Consider the following 18,871-nt stretch of genomic DNA (forward strand, 5'->3'; position numbering starts at 1 on the left):
AGTTAATTCTCTCACTTTGTTCAAATCGATAGTGGTATTTTCGTGATCTAGAACCATACTACAGATTTTGCATTCATTAATTGATTGATGATTGATGAGCATTGTCATCAAAATGAAAATCTTCTTCTATATCATCTTCATTTATTACCGCTTCTCCACATTTCTTTACAAAATCCTTCAATTGGGCATTTTCACCGTTGGCTTGTAATATCCGAAAATCTTTAAAATTTGCGGCTATCATAATAAAAATTCGCTATCGTTCATTTTACATAGTTGGCTATGTATCATGACATTGGCGACTAAAGACAAGTTGTTCCGCTAAATTTTATTTTGCTTCTATCGCGCACTGAGACAATTAAGTCTGAATTGTATTAGTCATTTATTATACTTATGTCTATTTCTTGCACATGTTTAAGGCTTCTCTGTGTCCTGAATAAATAAGTTCCCACATATACTTGAGGCTTATTGAGGAACGGTGCTATATATCTTACCGCCTGGTGCAGTCTCTGTGGCTCCCAAATTCTGCCACTAAGCGCCTCCCTTTGTCTTCCCTAAATTCTGCCGCCCGGTGCGGCCATACAAGCCCTGGCTCTGAGTTTATGTGAATAACAAATCAGTTATTCTTAATTTAAATAGTACTAAATGTAATCTTTAGGCCTATGAGTATCATTAAGAAAATCTATTTTTAGCATATGGAAAGAAATTTTTGTTATATTTTTCCTCATCAACATTTCTTAGCGCATTTAATTTAAATGTGCAATCATCGCCAAGCGTAATGTCAACAGAAAAGGTTACCATACTCTTTATTATTCAATTGCTAACATAAAAAAATTGTTTAGGCATCGCTACATACGTCATTACTCAAAGTGTCATGTGTTAATAAACATGCGGATACAGTCAAAAGTCGTTAATCCGGACTCGTTGGGACTTCGGCGATTCCGGATTATAGATCATCAGTTTAAATCTGGTAAGATGGCATGCAGAAATTATAAAATTAAAAATATGAAACCGTAATTTATGAAATAAAGAACAATTATCATCTAAAGGGTATCAAAATTTACAAAAAAAAAAAAAAAAAAAAAAAAAAAAAAAAAGAGCTTAATATTTATTTGTTTACTTTATTAAACATTTCTTTCAATGTAAGTTGTTAAGTTGCTTCGTTTTTTATGTGATAATACATTCTCTTTAATTCTATAAACAGACATAATTTCTTGTTCAGTAAGAAAGTTCCACTGTTCAAGTCCTATAATTGCTGTGTCGAGAATACCGACTAATTCGTCAATCGAATTTTTTTCGTTTTCAATAACCTCTGTCACTTCGCTATCGGAAGCGAATTATAATGACGAGGAATTTGATTTAAATCATATCAAAGACGGAGTACATCGAAATGAAATACTACATTAAGTAAGGAATTATAAGCCAAATAAAATAAAAACATCTGCCCTGAAAATAAGGATAGTGCTGACAAATCAACTTCCAATTCATTGTGCGCCGCGGCGTTAAAGATAAACAAAGTTTAGGTAAACAAACGTTAAAGTTTAGATAAACAAAGGATATGCCTTTATCCATTTTTTCCAGCAATTCCACTTTTTGTTTAATGGACTTCGAAACATACTTTCGCTTTGTAGATCCTTTACATATTAGTAAATATATATCAAAAATTGTATTTGACATAATCGGAAGTTCAAGCTTACTTTTATAAAATTGCTCTAACAGTCTGCAAAAAATAATAAGCCGAATCCAATTCGTAGATTAAGGAGCAACGCAATCTGCAACATTAACTGAATTAGATAATTTTAGCTTAGCTTATACCGTCCGTTATACATTAAACGCGCATTCGTAAACGTATTTTGCGCACACGCGTATTCGTAGCCATAAACGCATGCGGCATGCGCAGAAAGTTTGTAGCTTTGAAGTCCGGATTATAGATCATTCCGGATTATGGGTGTCCGAATTGACGACTTTTGACAGTATAAAATATTAGTAGGTGTAAAATCTACGAGGTATCTATGTAGAATGTTTCAATTTGAAATGAAGCAGATTGGAGCCAAATTCTCGATCATACAAAATTTATGCTAAAATGATTGTTTCTTCAATAACGAGGTATTTTATTTAGTGCCGAAGTAAAATTACAATTTCACTTCGGCACTTCGAACGTGTTTTTTTATGCGCGGGACAGGGAATCAAATGCGCATGCGCAAAGCATACGGGAGGGGGAAATAAAAAAGAGTTGATGGTGGCTTTGACGTCCGGATTTCAGGTCATTCCGGATATTGGACGTCCGGATCTTGGTCTTTGTACTGTACTACGTATTTCTGTTTTCCAGCTTCTGTTATTCAAAAATTTACAATATCTGTTCCTGCACAAATGTCTACAGGTGTCTAATGTTTAGAGCTTACACAGTCTAAGAGTTTTTATTTTATGTAACCTTTGAATGAGATGTTTTATCGAAAACAAAGTTTGAGAAAAGTAATGAGTGAACATTTCACAAATCTAGAAATCCAGCGGTATCCGGACCACAATTACCCCTGAAGGACATCTATGAAACCAGTGCTGTGTGCATCCAATTCTAAAGATGAAAAATATGTTGAAAGAGCAAAAGAGAAACTAAGTTCCTCAAATGTCTTCTCTTCATGGCAAAGATTAAGGACTCTGTATGGAAGAAATCAATTATTTTTTTATCCCGGTTTTTATAAATGACAGCAGACACTAGAGAGAATGTGACTATTCCACAAGCTGATATAGCCCAGCATTTGAATGGGCACCTTCTGTATATGGCTCCATCCTTATGTTTACAAACAGTGAATGGAGATAAAATGCCAGTGCATGAAAAAAAAAATATTGTGCAGATCAAGTTTTCCTTCTATGCATACAAGCACACAGTCTATATGGCTAATACCGCACATCTAGACTTGATGTTTAAAGAATTATGTACTTTTTTCACCTCTAATGCAGAAATATCAATACTTGGAGTAGATGAAATGAGCTGTTGTAGGATAATTACTTATGATAATATCACTGTCCGTCCAAGAATGGAATGAATCATCAGCAATGAGTTGAAAAAATAGAAAAATACACCCTGAAGATCGGGAGAAGACTGCATTTACGACCAGTCAAAGACTTTGGCAGTTTAAAGTAATGCTTTTTGGACTTTGCAGTGTTGTTATAGCACTATTTGAACATCTAACAGTGACAATTCTGAAAAGTATCTCATATTAAGCATGACTTGTGTATCTAAACGACATTATTATTGTTTGACTCCCTTTTAAAGAACATTTGGAAAATATCTGTACAGAATAAAGAAACGTAGTGGAGAAACTCAGAAAAGGTAATTTAAAGCTCAGACCTTCAAAATGTAAATAATTTTATTGAGAAGTTAGCTATCTCGGCGAAATTATCTCTGCTGAACGTGTATGCCTACATCCTGAGAAAATCAAAACTGTTCATGATTGCGGTCACATTCAAAATGTTCATCAGTTACGAAGGTTTCTCTAACTTTGTTAACAGAAGAAAAGCAAAGGTTTTCATGGATTGATGAGTGTGAAGAAGCATTTAAAATACTAAAGGATGCTTTGACCTCCTCTCCTGTGCTGGCTTATCTCCAAACAGAATAAGACTTTATTCTTGATATAGACCCAGCAATAAAGCAAATGGAGCTGTTCTTTCACAAGAAACTGATGACCAGAAGTACGTCATTGATTATTTTAGTAAAAGCATCATAAAATGAAGAAGAAATTATTGTGTCACCAAGAAAGCATTGCTAGCCATCATGAAGTCTACAGCCGGAAATTCCTGTTATGCATTGACTATGCACCATTACGTTCGCTGCTTAATTTTAAAATCTGCAGAGTCAAACGACTAGACATACACAATGATTACATGAATATGACACGGAAATTCGACATCGCAGAGGAGCTTTATTTGGGAATGGTGATACACTTTCAATAAGACCTTGAGCAGAAAAGTGCACACACTGTTCAAAAGCCAAGTTAAAATACAGCTTTGAAGTTCAAGTTGTCAGTCAAATGTCAGACCCAGAGACTGATTCCTGAAGCAGTGAAGAACTGAGAAAGGCCTATATGGAAAATCCTGAATTGAGGCAATTAATGGAAACAATGAACGAAAAACCGAGCTATCCAGAAATGGTATCCTTTACTCTAACAATGAAAATATATTAGGCTTTGTGCAGAGCCGGGACAAGGGTGAGGCATTTGCCTCGGGTGAACAACTAGACAGGGTGCCAAATTAGCTACACAAATTTAGGAATTCATTCTGAAAAAGAGATTCTGATCTGACTTTGGAAACATATCAAGAAGCAATGAAAGAATTTGAATTTTTATAAATCCTCCAGCTGAATTAAGTGAAGAATTAATAATAGTACTAATTTTTCTCAAAAGAGCTGAGGTGTGCATCAATGTGTATACTGTTGAATCTAATTTAAGCTTGTTGCAATCAACTGCATAGACTAAATTTGCCAAGAAGGCGCAGGCGTTAATATTCCCTACTATCATTCTTTAGTTTAGACTACAAGTTTTTCTTCACCATAACAAACTATCCAAAGTTTACTAAATTTATGCAGTATCGCAACAGCCTAACCTTTGTTGCGGATGACCTAAGGCATAAAGTCATAATGGAATAGTATCCAAAGATCAAACGAAGAAGTTTGCAGATGAAATGTACCATATTATCAGGTTTTTTCTTCTTTTGTATAAAATTTGTTGTTGAACAAGACCCATGGTGCGAGGTTGTGTCCATTGCAGCGGAACTGTGCAGTTGGTTGTACTCACGATTATTTCTGAAACATATTCCTGGACCGATTAAGTGAATCGTATATTAGTCTATCTCATTCTTTGTTATGCCTGGAATGGAAATATATCTACGGTAAGACATGACTTTTTTCCTTCGTTTTTGATTTGTTTTATTGTATATAATGAACTAATAAAATTAATTTAGCATCATAAAATAGAAAAGGAGGTTGGAAGATTTAAGACAAACCATTGCGTCTAATTTTAATATAACTGATATTGACATAAAGAAGCATGTTTTCAAAATTTAGTTCCTCTACGTTCTATATAAAACCAGTATAATATATATATATATTTAAAAAAAAAAAAAAAAAGTTCTTGTAAAAGGAATTTAAGAAAAACAGTTTTGGAAAGATTGAAATATGAAGGAAGGAAAATAATTGAATGTGATAAAGATGTTGATTTAAAGATTTGAAAAACGAAAACGAAATCAAAACATAAAAATCAGTTAGACCAGACGGGCAAACTTGCTTATTACTGCGAACGAAAATTACTGTCAAAGCACTTAACATTTGTAAAAGTTCATGCATTGAAACCTCTTAGCTGACTGATGACCTGGAAAAAAGTAAGGAAGTAAATCTTATTGTACGGGCAGGGCATGATGAGAAAGACAATCTATGAAAACATTTTCAGACAGCCCATCTATTGGCCATATTTAAATAAAGAGTTAGCTAGCAAATAAAGTTTTCTTCAAGCTCAAATAAAGCCTTTCTTGCTATAATAACTGATTTGAATGATAAACTGTATGCACATATTAACCCTTTCCAGCACGCTACCTTTTAAAGTTGGAGTTTTTATTAAAATAAAAAGGTAAGCAGTCTAATTAGGCCTGGAGGAGTACACAAGTAAAATTTTTTTGAAGATAGCAGTTATTGTTTTAATTCTGTGGGTGTGCCCAAAGTGGCACACTGATTAAATAGAGCTTCAAAAAGAGTGCTGAAATGAGCATTGTTGTCAATGAACTGATGATGAGATGTGGACAAACAAAGAATACAGATTCTCAGTTGTCCTAGATTATCGGTAAGCCTGGTCTGGACACACCTAGGGTTCGCAGTTTGATTTTAGGCCAGATTTCAAGGTAAAAATTTAAAACTAATATAGAATAAAAAGATTAGCATACAGAAAAAAAAAAAAAAAAAAAAAAAAAAAAAAAACATAGAAATTTTTTTTCAAAAATTCCTTTTATACCCTAAAAAAAATCTGGAAGATTTCTTTGAAAAATGAGGGTCTTAAAAAAACTAAACATGGCTAAAATATATGGACTGCTTTGTGTTGAGCTGTCATCTACTATAAATAAAGAAGGTTCAAAGTAACCTATAAATCCTTTTTCATTCAATTTTTCTGTGCGTACAGAAAGTCTTTAGGTGTGTCCAGACCGGACACACTGTGCCGCAAAGAGTTAAAGAACTGGCTCATTGATTAATTGACTGTAGTAAAGTTTGGATTTTGAGGCAGAAATAAATTTATTGTGTGAACAAATTATTGCAGAATTTATGTAACAAAATTACAGTTCATATTAAAATATGAGATACTGTTAGTTATAGGACAACATGTGCCAAACAGTTTTCTAAAGAAACATAAATGTATCAGTGTTGCCTATTAGCCACCACTAAATTAAATATGTTATTCCAATCTCTTATAACAGTGCTCTTATTTTCAAAGAAAGTATCGCCAGTGAAATGTTTTTAAAAGCATGTTATTCTGTTTCTTTGCTCATTGAAATAAATGACTTTGAGATATATTCTTCATATATTTTTAAAAACTTTACCGCTGTTGAAATGATGCAGCTACATTCGATTTTTAATTCTTGCTAAAATCAAGGAAGTGAAATGTTTTTCTTTGATATTTGACTTTATACCAAATATTTGGCATCAGGAACAATTGTGTTAGATTATTCGATAAGTATAGATATAGTTAACTTGCTTTTTGTATGTATATATTTCTTCTTCCCCCCCCAAATGTTCAGAAAACTTGTATTGCATACAGGGGCTCGAATTTATCGCTTCGATTCAGGTGAAAAATTGTGTTGGCAAGGCTCTGGCTTTGTGGAATTCCCTGCACTTGCAAGATGAGTTTTCTATTGCAAATGGAAAGCTGATGATGGAATAAGTTTTAAAGGCAGCTTACGATGCTTATATCCCGACTGCATAGTGTTGTTATAGCAGCCTTACTGGAGGTCATTTTGGTGCAATAAAGACACTTTATAAACTTCATGAACATTTCTTCTGAGGTAAGACCAAAGTAGATGTAGAAAAGTGATGCGAATCCTGTGATGTGTGTGGTGCTCGAAATGACATGCAAACATCTACACGAGGAAGATTACAGCACTACAATGTGAGAATACTGTTCAAGAGGGTTGATTTGCACATTCTTGGACCTTTATCTTGTGCAACTAAGGGTAACAAGTACATTCTAGTAGTTAGAGACTAATTCAGTAAATGGCCAGAAGTTTTATGCCCTCCCTGATCCAGAAGCTTCAACTGTAGCAAAAGTTATAGTGAACTGAATCTCACAAGTTGGAGTATCTCTCCTTCATTTTGATCACAGAACCAACTTCACATTTTTCATATTAAAAGGATTTTTTAAAATTCTCATAATGGAGAAGACTCAAATTACTCTTTTGTATCCAAAATCAGATGGCATGGCAGAGAAATTCAATCCAACAATCCTGGGCCATTTCTATCTCTTTGTATCTCAGAGCCAGCAGGACGGACTGCCACATGACTTTTGACTCTGCATCTTTATTTTCCTAATCAATACAACTAAAGCAGGCTTGTCTAGTAGATGGTGCCACATTGAACAGCCTGAAATGTTATTGACAAATTTGGACTTAGAAATTTCTATAAGAGATAGTGTCTCACTTTCTTTTAATTATCTCTTCATGTTCCCTTATTTTGAGAAATTTATTCAGGTACCTCTCATTACAAGATCCATCGTGGAATTAGCTAAGGGTACTGTGAAGTACTACTTCAGTAACAGAACCCCAGTATAATTACAATTTTATCAAAAACTGGGATAAAAAACTGCTATTGTTCCTTCTAACAAGTGAGAGTGCTATTCACGAGAGCATTGGACTTTCTCCATTGCAAATTACATTTGGCTATGTCTACTGGATGCACCCTCTTTGGTTGAGCAGTAGCTGGAAGATCTGTAGGCATATTTAGATATTCATCAATTTGAGGGCAAGGATCAAAACAGCCACTGAAAAGATGAAGACAAGATATGATGCTAAGTCAATGAAGAGGGAATTTAAGAAAGGAGATCAAGCCTGGTTTTACAACCCCATTATCATGGGATCTCTTTGATGCTACAGATATCCTGAGAAGGCCCCTACCGTGTGATTTAGAAACTGAATATAGTGGTGCATATTCAAAGAACTTCTTCATCTAAAGCTAAGGTTATACACAAAGATATATTTGCATCTTATTACGATAATGAGATTTAGTTATCCCTGATCTTGGAGATTACACAAGATTTTAAGGGGGCAGTGCTGTAAACATTTGCAAATATAGTCATCCTTTCTGATTGTGTTTTTATTTTTCTGCACTGTTGTGGGGTGTTTTGCATTATTTTATTTAATTATTGTTTAACTTGATAATTTTTGGATTTGTTTTGTGTTTAATCTAGTGGTCATATCTTGAATTTAAGGGTTTACCTTTTACAGAGAATTGTAGGTCATTTAACTCTTTCTGGACAGATGTCCTATATCTGCATTCCTACAAAAATCTCTCACAGCCATGCATTACTGGACAACTAATGTAAGGGACATGGGATGCATATGTGCATTTTAAGGCAAAACATGTTTTAAAGACCACTAAATGGCATCTTACGTTCATTACCTGAACATAGTTTTTAGGATCCTGACCTTCAGCGTGATCACATTCTGCGTAATGTTTGTATCAGCTGTTGCGGGAGAAAAGGAAAAGTGTAATGTAAACAAACAGAGCTTGGACCTTCGAATCTTTTTTTTTTAATTCTCTTTTTGCTACTATGTAGGGTCTTTTGGAATTACTACGTGGGGTTCTATTATGCTTCGCACAGCTTTTATTGCTTATATTTTGTGTACTTCCCTTTTTATTTTGGAAAGCCTTGGCTTCAGTATATTATGGCAAGCAAGCATTATTTATCAGAGGAAGGCTATACTCGCAGGGTGAATGACCCAATTAGTGACACAGATGAAAGTGATCATTCATTTTCTTTCATCAGCCAGAGAAAAAATATTTCTAGTGATTCTCATATAGACATTTTATCAAAAACTGAGCTCACTGAATGTCTGCCTTCTACTTCCTTTGCAAGATTTAACTTCTTGTAAATAGTCTTTCTTATATTTTTTTAAATTAATTTTGATTTTGTTAATGTATTCTGTCAATTAAAACTCTGGAATAATTTAAATAGTGCTTCTGAAAATTATTTGTTAAAGAAAGCAATTTTTTTTTACATATTTTCATGTAAAAAAAATAAAGACAAAAGATTATCAAATGCTAATTTTAACGTATATGAAAGCTTAAGTAACAACCTAAACTAGTATTAAAAAAACATGACGTTAGGACATAAAACTTTTTTTTGGTGATGCCCCCTAAAGTTAGGCTTAGTCATGTAAAACCTGTGTCCTGTGGAACAATTCGTCCCAATGGAACATCTTAAAGAAATGCACGCTATCTTAAAAGGTTAAGTTTGAGTGCAATGATGTTAGAATTGTAAAAATAGCTAAATTAGAATGCGAGATATAATATAATTTCAATTGCAACAATTATGTCGTTAAGTTGGCAATTATTGCCAATTTGGCAACTTTCTGGAAGATTCAGAAAAACAAGTGATTTTGAATTAAATTAATTTTATTTCTGTAATAGCATATAACATATACACATACAAATATAAAAAATGCAATATTAATTACAAGTTTTATATATATACACATACATACACACAATGAGAATTCAAACGAATGAGTTCATTTTCCTTTATACGAAAGACAGGGAAAAAAGTCATTTTACAGTGAATAAATTTTTACATGCACTTTCTATTCATGTATGTCAATCATTATTCCAACATTTTCTACAACGTTATTTGGAGAAATATCTGAAACTTGACCATCAATAATTTCACTGAAAAACAAGATATCAAAATAAATTCTTAAGATCATGCTTCATTAAACACATTTACAATAAAATTATGACTTCAGCTTTGCAATTTTAATTACTGAAGTGTTTTCATATATATACATTAATCAATACTACATTTCAGTCTGTTCTCAAAGCATTTTAAATGATTTTGCAATTGAGAGGTTTATAATTTGGGGGAAAAAAAAAAAAGATTCTAGTTGAATCATGTTTCATTATGGTAAAAACTTGTCAATTTCAGTTGCAACAGATAATAAAGAAAGGTACAAAAAAGTTCTTGCCATTTTTTATATGACATAAGAAGAGTGAACCCCACATAAAAATAGTTGCCAAACCTGGTGATGAAGTGGTTAGGATGGGAGTTTGAACATTGATCAAAAGTATAAAAGCGTGCTGCATCGGTACTTCAAACATAACTCACACAGCGATTGATTGAAATGGACACATCAAAGGCTCTTGTTCAGAGTTGTTTGCTGTATGATTTTAAAGTGGGCCTGTCAGCAGCAGAATCAAGTTGCCGAATTCGCCAGGCTTTTGGGGATGATGCCATTAACAAACGAACCCCTAGGCAATGGTTCCAGAAGTTCACGTCAGGGAATATGTGTTGTGTTGAATACTCAATATACTAACAACATAAGTTAAATACAGTACAATGTCCATAATCCGGACACATCGGAACTTCGGCGATTCCAGATTAAGGGTCTTTCTGGATCATCACTTTAAATCTGGTAAGATGGCATGCAGAAATTATACAATTAAAAATATGAAACCGTAATTTATGAAATAAAGAGCAATTATGATCTAAAGGGTATCAAAATTTACAAAAACAAAAAGCTTAATATTTATTAGTTTACTTTATTAAACATTTCTTCAATGTAAGTTGTTTAAGTAGCTTCATTTTTCGTGCTAAACGCACATGTGTAAAAATTAAACGCACATGTGTAAAAATTAAACGCACATGCGTAACATTAAACACACATGCATAAAGCATACAGGGGAAAAAAAAAAAAAAAAAAAAAAAAAAGATTTGTGGCTTTGAGGTCCCCGGATTATAGATCATTCCGGATAATGGACATCCAGATTACAGACTTTGTACTGTAATAATAGAGAACATACACTTAAAAAATTCACTCATAACGAGAAGGTTTGACATTTTTTCTGCCACATCTAGTGTTTAGTTCAAAATCAGTTCCTTTAAAGTCACTGTCCCTCTTAACATTTTCAGATTTATGAGGAATGTTCCTTTTATGAGAAACAGTTGGCACGAAATTTCGTTCAAGTTCTTTAGCTCTAAGTAAAATGTTCGGATTAGTAATCTCTAAAGGGTATAACCATTGGACAGGGCGTATGAGTTCTCCTACTTTTGTTTTTACTTTCACTACTCTCACATGATTGTCCTTTCCAGGAAAGACCTCTGTGACTAACACCAAAGGCCAGAATATTCATTTTTTATTATCACATCCAACCAGAACAACTTCACTGGAACTTATCTGTTCTTATTGAAATTCTGCTGAATTAAAAGACCTAAGTATTCTTCTTGTCATAGCTTTTGTGACTGTGTGCCTTAACACTGCAAGACCTTCTCTCCACCCCCCGTAAGATCATGCTCTGTATCTGGTGGACAAGTTGCCAAGTGGTGCACTATGAACTCCTTCTAAAGGGCCAAACCATCACGGCAGGCCTGCACGTGCAGCAGTTGGAACGTGTGCATCAGGCACTGAGAGCCAGCATTGGTCAATCGTAAGTGTGTACTTCTCCTCCATGACAATGCAAGGCCACATGTGGCTCGGGAGCCCAGGGCCACCATCCGGCGACTAGGCTGGGAGACACTACCCCATCCACCACACTCCCCAGATCTTGTGCCAACATACTACCACCTTTTCCATTCCCTGGACAACAATCTTCGTGGAACATCCTTCAAAAACTGGCCAGAGCTCAAAAAGACCCTCACGGACTTCTTTGCATCCAAGACTCACGAGTTTTACCGCAATGGCATTGCACAGGTAGCCACTCACTGGCAAGAGGCATTGGATGCCGATGGTGATTAATTTGAGGATTAGTTTGTTATTTGTTTTATGACTTTTCTTTCTGACTGTCCAAAACGGCAAGAACATTTTTGGTTACCTTCTACTAATGCAATAATTATTACAAATGATGTGATAATTTCACATTTGAATGGATTATGTTAGAGTAATGTACAATGTTAACTAGAAATAAAGCTTTTTGAATGAGGGCTAAAAATCAAAAGGAATTAAAGCTAATTAACTTATCACAAAACAATAAAAATAAGAATTAACACACCCTTAAATCAATTTAATGCAAGGGTAAAGAATTGCTAATTTGTAATTAATAACACACAGCCTGACTTTATTTTTTACAATGCAAAGTTTTTTCCTTAGATGTAATATTACATACAGTTTTTTTTAAATTATTATTTTATTCTTATATAGTTTTTGGGTATATAAACTTGAAAAAAATTTTATTCACGTGTATTGTGAACCTACTACTTTATTAAATTAGTACATTTATAATGGTGGTCCTTATATGTTTGCCAATAATTAAACAACTTTTTTTATTCTTAGTATATTTAAAAACTGTTTTTCTAAATAAAATTGGTAAATTTAAAATGTAAAGAAGGCAAAGCAAAACACGGTATAAAGATGTTCGTCATAATTAGGATGAGGAAGATATTATTATGTTAATATATATAGCTTTCTTTTAATCAAACCATAAAACAACTGTTTAAATAATGCTTTCAAAGAATATACAACGATTTTACTTTCTTTGTAATGGATTTAAAAATTAAAATTTATTTTAAATTCAATAATTATTTTTAAAATGATAATAGAGAAAGAAATAGTAACTATACATATTAATCAATTATTGATATAAAAAACAAAGGATATTACACAGACCATTCCATCACTGATGGTTCATTGCTGAACATCTCTGCTGGGACTGTTAATGGCGTTTTTTCTGGTATTAAATCTCGTAAGGATTGTTTTGCTTCTAAATGCCTTTCAATCTCTTCTGATGTCATATGACCATCACCATGGCTAATAGCTAAACCTTCAATTAGTGCATTTGAAGAATTCTGAGGAATGCCTGAGAAATTAGAGATTCAGGTTTAGATATCAGATGCTTTGTATTATTATTAGAAAAAAAAATTTCAAATAATTAACTGTACATACAGAATACTAGATTAACTTAAAAAAATACTTTTTCAAATTATTAAATGTAGCTTAATAGACTAGATTCCTTTTGAAACATGACTATAAAATATTTTAAGAGTTATAATTTATACTCTATTCTTTTTGTCAACAATAAATAATCATACAATATATTTACAGCAATAGCTTTTTTTTCATCTCACTTAACTAATTAATGAAGCAAAAGTTAATGATTCCAAACTGAACAAAAAAGCTGAACAATGCACGAACACAAAATTACACAAAAACTAATTGCACACGCGCAACCTTAAAAAAAAAACACATTTTAATAAAACATCAATCTTTTAATATAAAAAGTATTAAACATATACATATAATTAAACTAAAATAATACTTGTACTTACTATTTTGCTATTAATTTTATCTTCCACTTGTGTATATATATATATATTTAAAAAAAAAAAATTACCAAGAGATTGTAATGAATTAACCTTCTTTAAGATGCCCTTTATGTAACTTAATTTAACTGTTGATACATGAATACTGTACGCAACATTACAACACACTAATATACATTATATGTTATATATTACTGCCCATTTTCAAGCAATGACAAGTTTTAGAGATAAAATATATATATAATTGTTACTATAGCTTTCAATTATCTTCACTTTTAACTCAATAAACAGTACTTTATATAACACCAGAAAAAGTAGTCATGTAAGATAATATAGTTGCAAAATAACATATAGTTAAAGGAGGAATACAAAAAATAGCTATTTTGTCTGTCTCACTCGATCCTGATTAAAAATTTTTAGGGAAAAAGCTTTTTCTTTTTTGCTACTTTTGCAGCCAACTTTTCTAATTTCCGTTTGCGAGCTAGTCTCAATTTCTTTTCAGCAGCTTTTATACTTCTTTATTTTCTGCAATGTTTAATTGCTTTTTTTTTTTTTTTTTTTCCTAGATTCTCGTTCCTCCTTTTCAATCTCTAGTTCTTCTTTGTACAGTTTATGAGCATTCCTTAAATTTTTACATAGAGTTTTGTGTACTGGAGAATGCAAGTGGTTATCCGTATGTCCAACAGATGGCGCCAGCACCGATCGCTGAAATTATTGAAGTCAACTCTCGTTTGACGGTTGCTTGCTCTTCTTTGATTCGATATTCGTACGCGTCTAGTTCTGCCTCTCCACATAAACCCCACCTACTTCGCCTTGATGTTAAACAACGTATTTCGCGATCTCAGCTCAGGCAAACTCGAAAAATTCACAACAAGGGGTACCCGCGTTTGATCGCTAACACGGCGTAATATTATACGATGACATGATGTAAAGTTTTTTTACAAAGAAAAGAGGAAGAGAGAGAGAGCATGTCCTCCATTTACCCCCCCCCCCCCCCCAACATTTGCCAGTCGCGATTTCTCAATGGTTCTGCATCGATCTCAGAAACAGCCCGGGTGACATTCAAAAAAGCAGAATTCTGCGAAAACATGGAAAACTTTCATGCCTGAGGTTTTAACTGATAATTTTATATGTTGTACTGGATTCAAATTTGGTACGTTCATAGCTTTGCGACAAAAAATTTTTGGAAAAAAGAAAAAAATGTTTGTATATCTTATACTTTATTTTCGGAAATAAAGTGGGTCACTTGAAATTACCAAATGGGCCACTCGGTGACCCACAGGTCATAGGTTGCTGACATCTGGTATAGACCCTTACAAAGTTTTTTAAAATTTATTATATTGTGTCTCGAAGACAAACTATAGCTTAGAAAATTAACAATAAAGATGTGGAAAAGTTACTAAAGGACCATAAAAATGAATTCAACAAGAAAGAACTACAATAACCACAGAACCAGAACAGTACACAATTATAGAAATTTCTTCAAAAGAAGTGAAAGGGAAAAAATGATCCTAGTTCTCTGGTTTGCAAAATCCCTGCAAAATGGAGCAGCTGCAAAGTTTTCATATATTGATGTCACTCTGATAAAGCAGCAGCAAGCTACAGTATAAGCACTTTTTTTGACAATGCCATGTCTAACTTTAGAAACATTTTAAAATCTAAGCAGCAACAAGTCACATTGAACAAATTTTTTATGAGAAGGAGGCCCAAATGAGTCTCGCTCAAAGTCAAATACCGCTTAGAGACAAAGAAAAGCTAAAGATGACGTTTCATAAAGTTGATTTTAGGGAAGGGAATAATACTACCAAACAGTAATACCTCATCATTTTCCATTTTCACACCATCCATCTTCTTTTGTACAAGTAACAGTAAAATCAAGTTTTTATTTATTTTGTCTGTTTAATTTTGTTTTTATCTTTAGTTGGAATTCTAACGGTTAACATGCATGCTCAATATATGCCATCGATAATACTTTACCCTTGGTTTGCTGCAACGCCACCACTTTTGTGTGATTCACCCAGTTTTCAGGCACAAAATTTTAAAGAAGAAGCACATCTTATACACTGGAAAATACTGTGAGACATGGTTCTATTAATAAAACATAGTTCATAGTTCCATTAAAAAAAGAATTCTAGTGCTGTATGGCTCTCCTGTATAAAATATACTTTAAAAAATTTAAATAAATAATTATATTTATAATAAATAATGATTTTGTTCTGATGTGCAATACTGTTATAACACATACAGTGCAAAATGAAACTTTTTAAATCATATCCTTTGCTGTTAATAAATACAATAAACCCTTGACAAATGTGGGGATTATGTCATTAAAACATTGTGTGCAGGGCAAAATTGTATACTGAAAAGTTAACTTTCTATGCTAAAAATGCATTAAGTATAATGCATATTAAGAAAGTATGTATAAATTAAACAAACTTAAATATTGCTGTAATTAAAAGAGAAAAATGAAACAAATGTTAACTGAAAGGATTTTTACTACTGCTTAGTACGACATAACACAATTACGCTTTTAAAATGCTGATTTTTACTACGGGCGATGACTGAAGCAACTTTTTAAAACTTTGTGATAAGAGCACAAAGTTTTTCAATAGCTCTCATAATGTGTCTTCTTTCTTTGTTTGGATCAATCTCAGCAAAATCAGATAGTCATCTTTTTAACAACTTGTTAAACTTCTTGCATATTAAAGGCTCTTTTTCCTTCACCATTTTCACTGTCTTCTTTGACTTCTCCTTATCTGAAAATCCTTTGCCACCAATATGTTTTGCAATCTGTCTAATTTTGTTGTTTCATTTTCAATCAGTTCAGTTGAAGATGAATGGGGATATATGGTCTTTGGTCTAGAATGGTTAATAGGTTTTGTACCACATCTATCATTAACTAGATTTATATTAATTTAAAATAATAATTATTTAAATTTTTCATTTTATAGTGCATAACTTAAGTGTATAAATTTTGGCGATGGAAGTTCTTTAAAATTGTTAATAACATCTTGCCAGAGTTATTCCAGCAAGCACTCAGTGTTGACGGATGAAAAATGAAGTATGTATGAAAAAAATTAGCAAATTGGACAAATTAAATGGGAACAATTAGGATATCATGCATATGAGAACTCATTCCACACATCTGCCCTTGGCAAGGGTTTATTGTATCACATATCCACCTCATCAAGTGATAATACAAAACAACAAAAGTTTTGCAAACCTGGTTTAGAAAGACATGTTTTTCTGCTTTTCTTCTTCTTCATATCACCACTTTGCTAAAAAGAAAAAAAAAAGAACGCATAAAAAATATAATTTATATTTTATACAAAACGCATATAATTAGTATTTAAGATTGTTTTATATATCATTGAAGATGAATTCACAGAAATACCATCTAATTACAGATCTATTTAAATTAATAGTACTAAAGTATTATTGCAACCATCTTAGTAGACATCCAAGTGTCAGACTGTGGTCATCTCTGGCAACTATATGCACAACAATTTTCAGTTTTATGGCATAATTTTCACATGCATTCTTTAATTTGTTACATTCCAAAATCCAATGGAATTTTATAATTTTAAACATGTGCTGTCTCAAACATAATTTGAAACGTGTGCTTGTGTGATTTGCCTGCTCTGGAGCAACGTGCAGTAAAATATGCGCAGAAATACAGTATTTTGACACAAAATCACTAAAGGAACAATTGCTTTGAATTTCTTCTTAAAGCCTATCTTCATGAAATTTCCTCCAGAGCAAAGCGAAAAAAGCCTGTTTGTTAGTAGGTTTATTATTATTTTAAATAAGCATCAATCTTTTTTTTTTTTTCCCCCAACAAAATTCACAAAACTGTGCTAAGGTGGTTGCCCTAATAAATAAGTACCATTTAATTAAGACACAATAAATAAGTAACATTTAATTAAGACACAATAAATAAGTAACATTTAATTAAGACACAATAAATAAGTACCATTTACTAAAAATCTCCTTCAAAGCAATTCTAAAGCAAACAGTTATTTATTCTCATAATTGTACACTTAAAGGATACATAACTATTACACAGAATTTTAAACTTGTAAAGAACAACCCCCCCCCCCGACAATTAATAAAAACCTTTCTCCAGCTCAGAAAAGCCAGCATAATGACCAAGATTCATATTAAAAAAAGAAGCTATTAAATAAGAAATTTTATTGAATTTTTCTTCACATGAAATTTTATTATACTATGATATGAATAAATAAATTTTAACTTACTTGCAGAAAATTCTCTTTTTACAGTTAAGTACTTAATACCTTAAATAAGTGTTAAAATTATCAAATGGCAAAAAATGACTGATGGCTATCAGAAAATAGTTTAATACAGTACAAAGTCCATAATCTGGAAGTACATTAACCGGAATGATCTATAATCCGAACCTCAAAGCCATAGACTTTTTTCTTGTATGCTTTACACATGCGCGTTTAATGTTTACGCATGTGCGTTTAGAACACAAAACAAAGCAACTTAAACAACTTACGTTGAAAGAAATGTTTAATAAAGTAAACAAATAAATATTAAGCTTTTTTTAAAATAAATTTTGACACCCTTTAGATCATAATTGCTCTTTATTTCATAAATTATGGTTTCATATTTTTAATTGTATAATTTCTGTATGCCATCTTACCAGATTTAAATTGATGATCTATAATCTGGAAAAACCCCTTATTCGGAATCACCGATGTCCCGACGAGTCCGGATTATGGACTTTGTACTGTATATTTTTTTATTGCATATATATATATATGTATGTAATTAAGAATTTGGGTATTGTTTCAATTATGAATTTATTTAATTGCTTATCAATTAAAAGAGAGAGAGTGAGAAAGAAAAAAAGACTATAAAAAGAAGAAAAGAAGGGGGTAATAGAAGAAAGAAAAAATACTACGTTGGCAATCTAAAATTTACTCACTGCATTATTAGCTGCTGAATTTGTAGCATTTGCATCTTGATTTTCAGCATTCACTGCAGTTCTTTTTCTGTCAAGATAATAAAAATTTAAATTTGTTAAAAACATAAAACACTACATTTCATGAACATATTTGCACTTTATTTTCTTTTAACTTAATTCAGTATATTTAGATATTAAAAATTGACATTAAAAATGAATTTAATAAAATCAAACTTTTGATCTTTAAAACTTGATACCTCAGTCTTTAAAAACTGCTTTAGATCTTATTTAAATGAATACATGCTCACTTTTTGAGAGTCAAAAGTTCTGCCCTGAATTCATTATCTGAATCACTAGAAACAGTTGCCTCAGAATCACTAGATGAAGACTCAACAGTTTCATATCTGAGAAGGCGATCTAACAAAAAGCTAAATAATAGAAGAGTAAA

The 18,871-nt window shown here is 32.3% G+C and overlaps 1 protein-coding gene across 1 annotated transcript in view; it reads right to left on the reverse strand.

Annotated features, from left to right (window-relative positions):
- Positions 1-9,619: 9,619 nt before the first annotated feature.
- Positions 9,620-18,871, reverse strand: part of LOC118199596 (uncharacterized) — a 44,550-nt gene continuing 35,298 nt past the window's right edge. The window contains exons 4-8 of the mRNA XM_035371489.2: positions 18,732-18,851; positions 18,445-18,511; positions 16,717-16,771; positions 12,841-13,030; positions 9,620-9,910 (exon numbers count right to left, since the gene is read on the reverse strand). Of these exons, the coding sequence (XP_035227380.1) occupies positions 9,826-9,910; positions 12,841-13,030; positions 16,717-16,771; positions 18,445-18,511; positions 18,732-18,851 (517 nt within the window). The 3' untranslated portion in view covers positions 9,620-9,825. The remainder of the gene's footprint in view (positions 9,911-12,840; positions 13,031-16,716; positions 16,772-18,444; positions 18,512-18,731; positions 18,852-18,871) is intronic.

This window comes from Stegodyphus dumicola, chromosome 8 (assembly GCF_044657685.1).
Source record: "Stegodyphus dumicola isolate Sdum_Otavi_A_Nest chromosome 8, ASM4465768v1".
NCBI classification, from domain to species: domain Eukaryota; kingdom Metazoa; phylum Arthropoda; class Arachnida; order Araneae; family Eresidae; genus Stegodyphus; species Stegodyphus dumicola.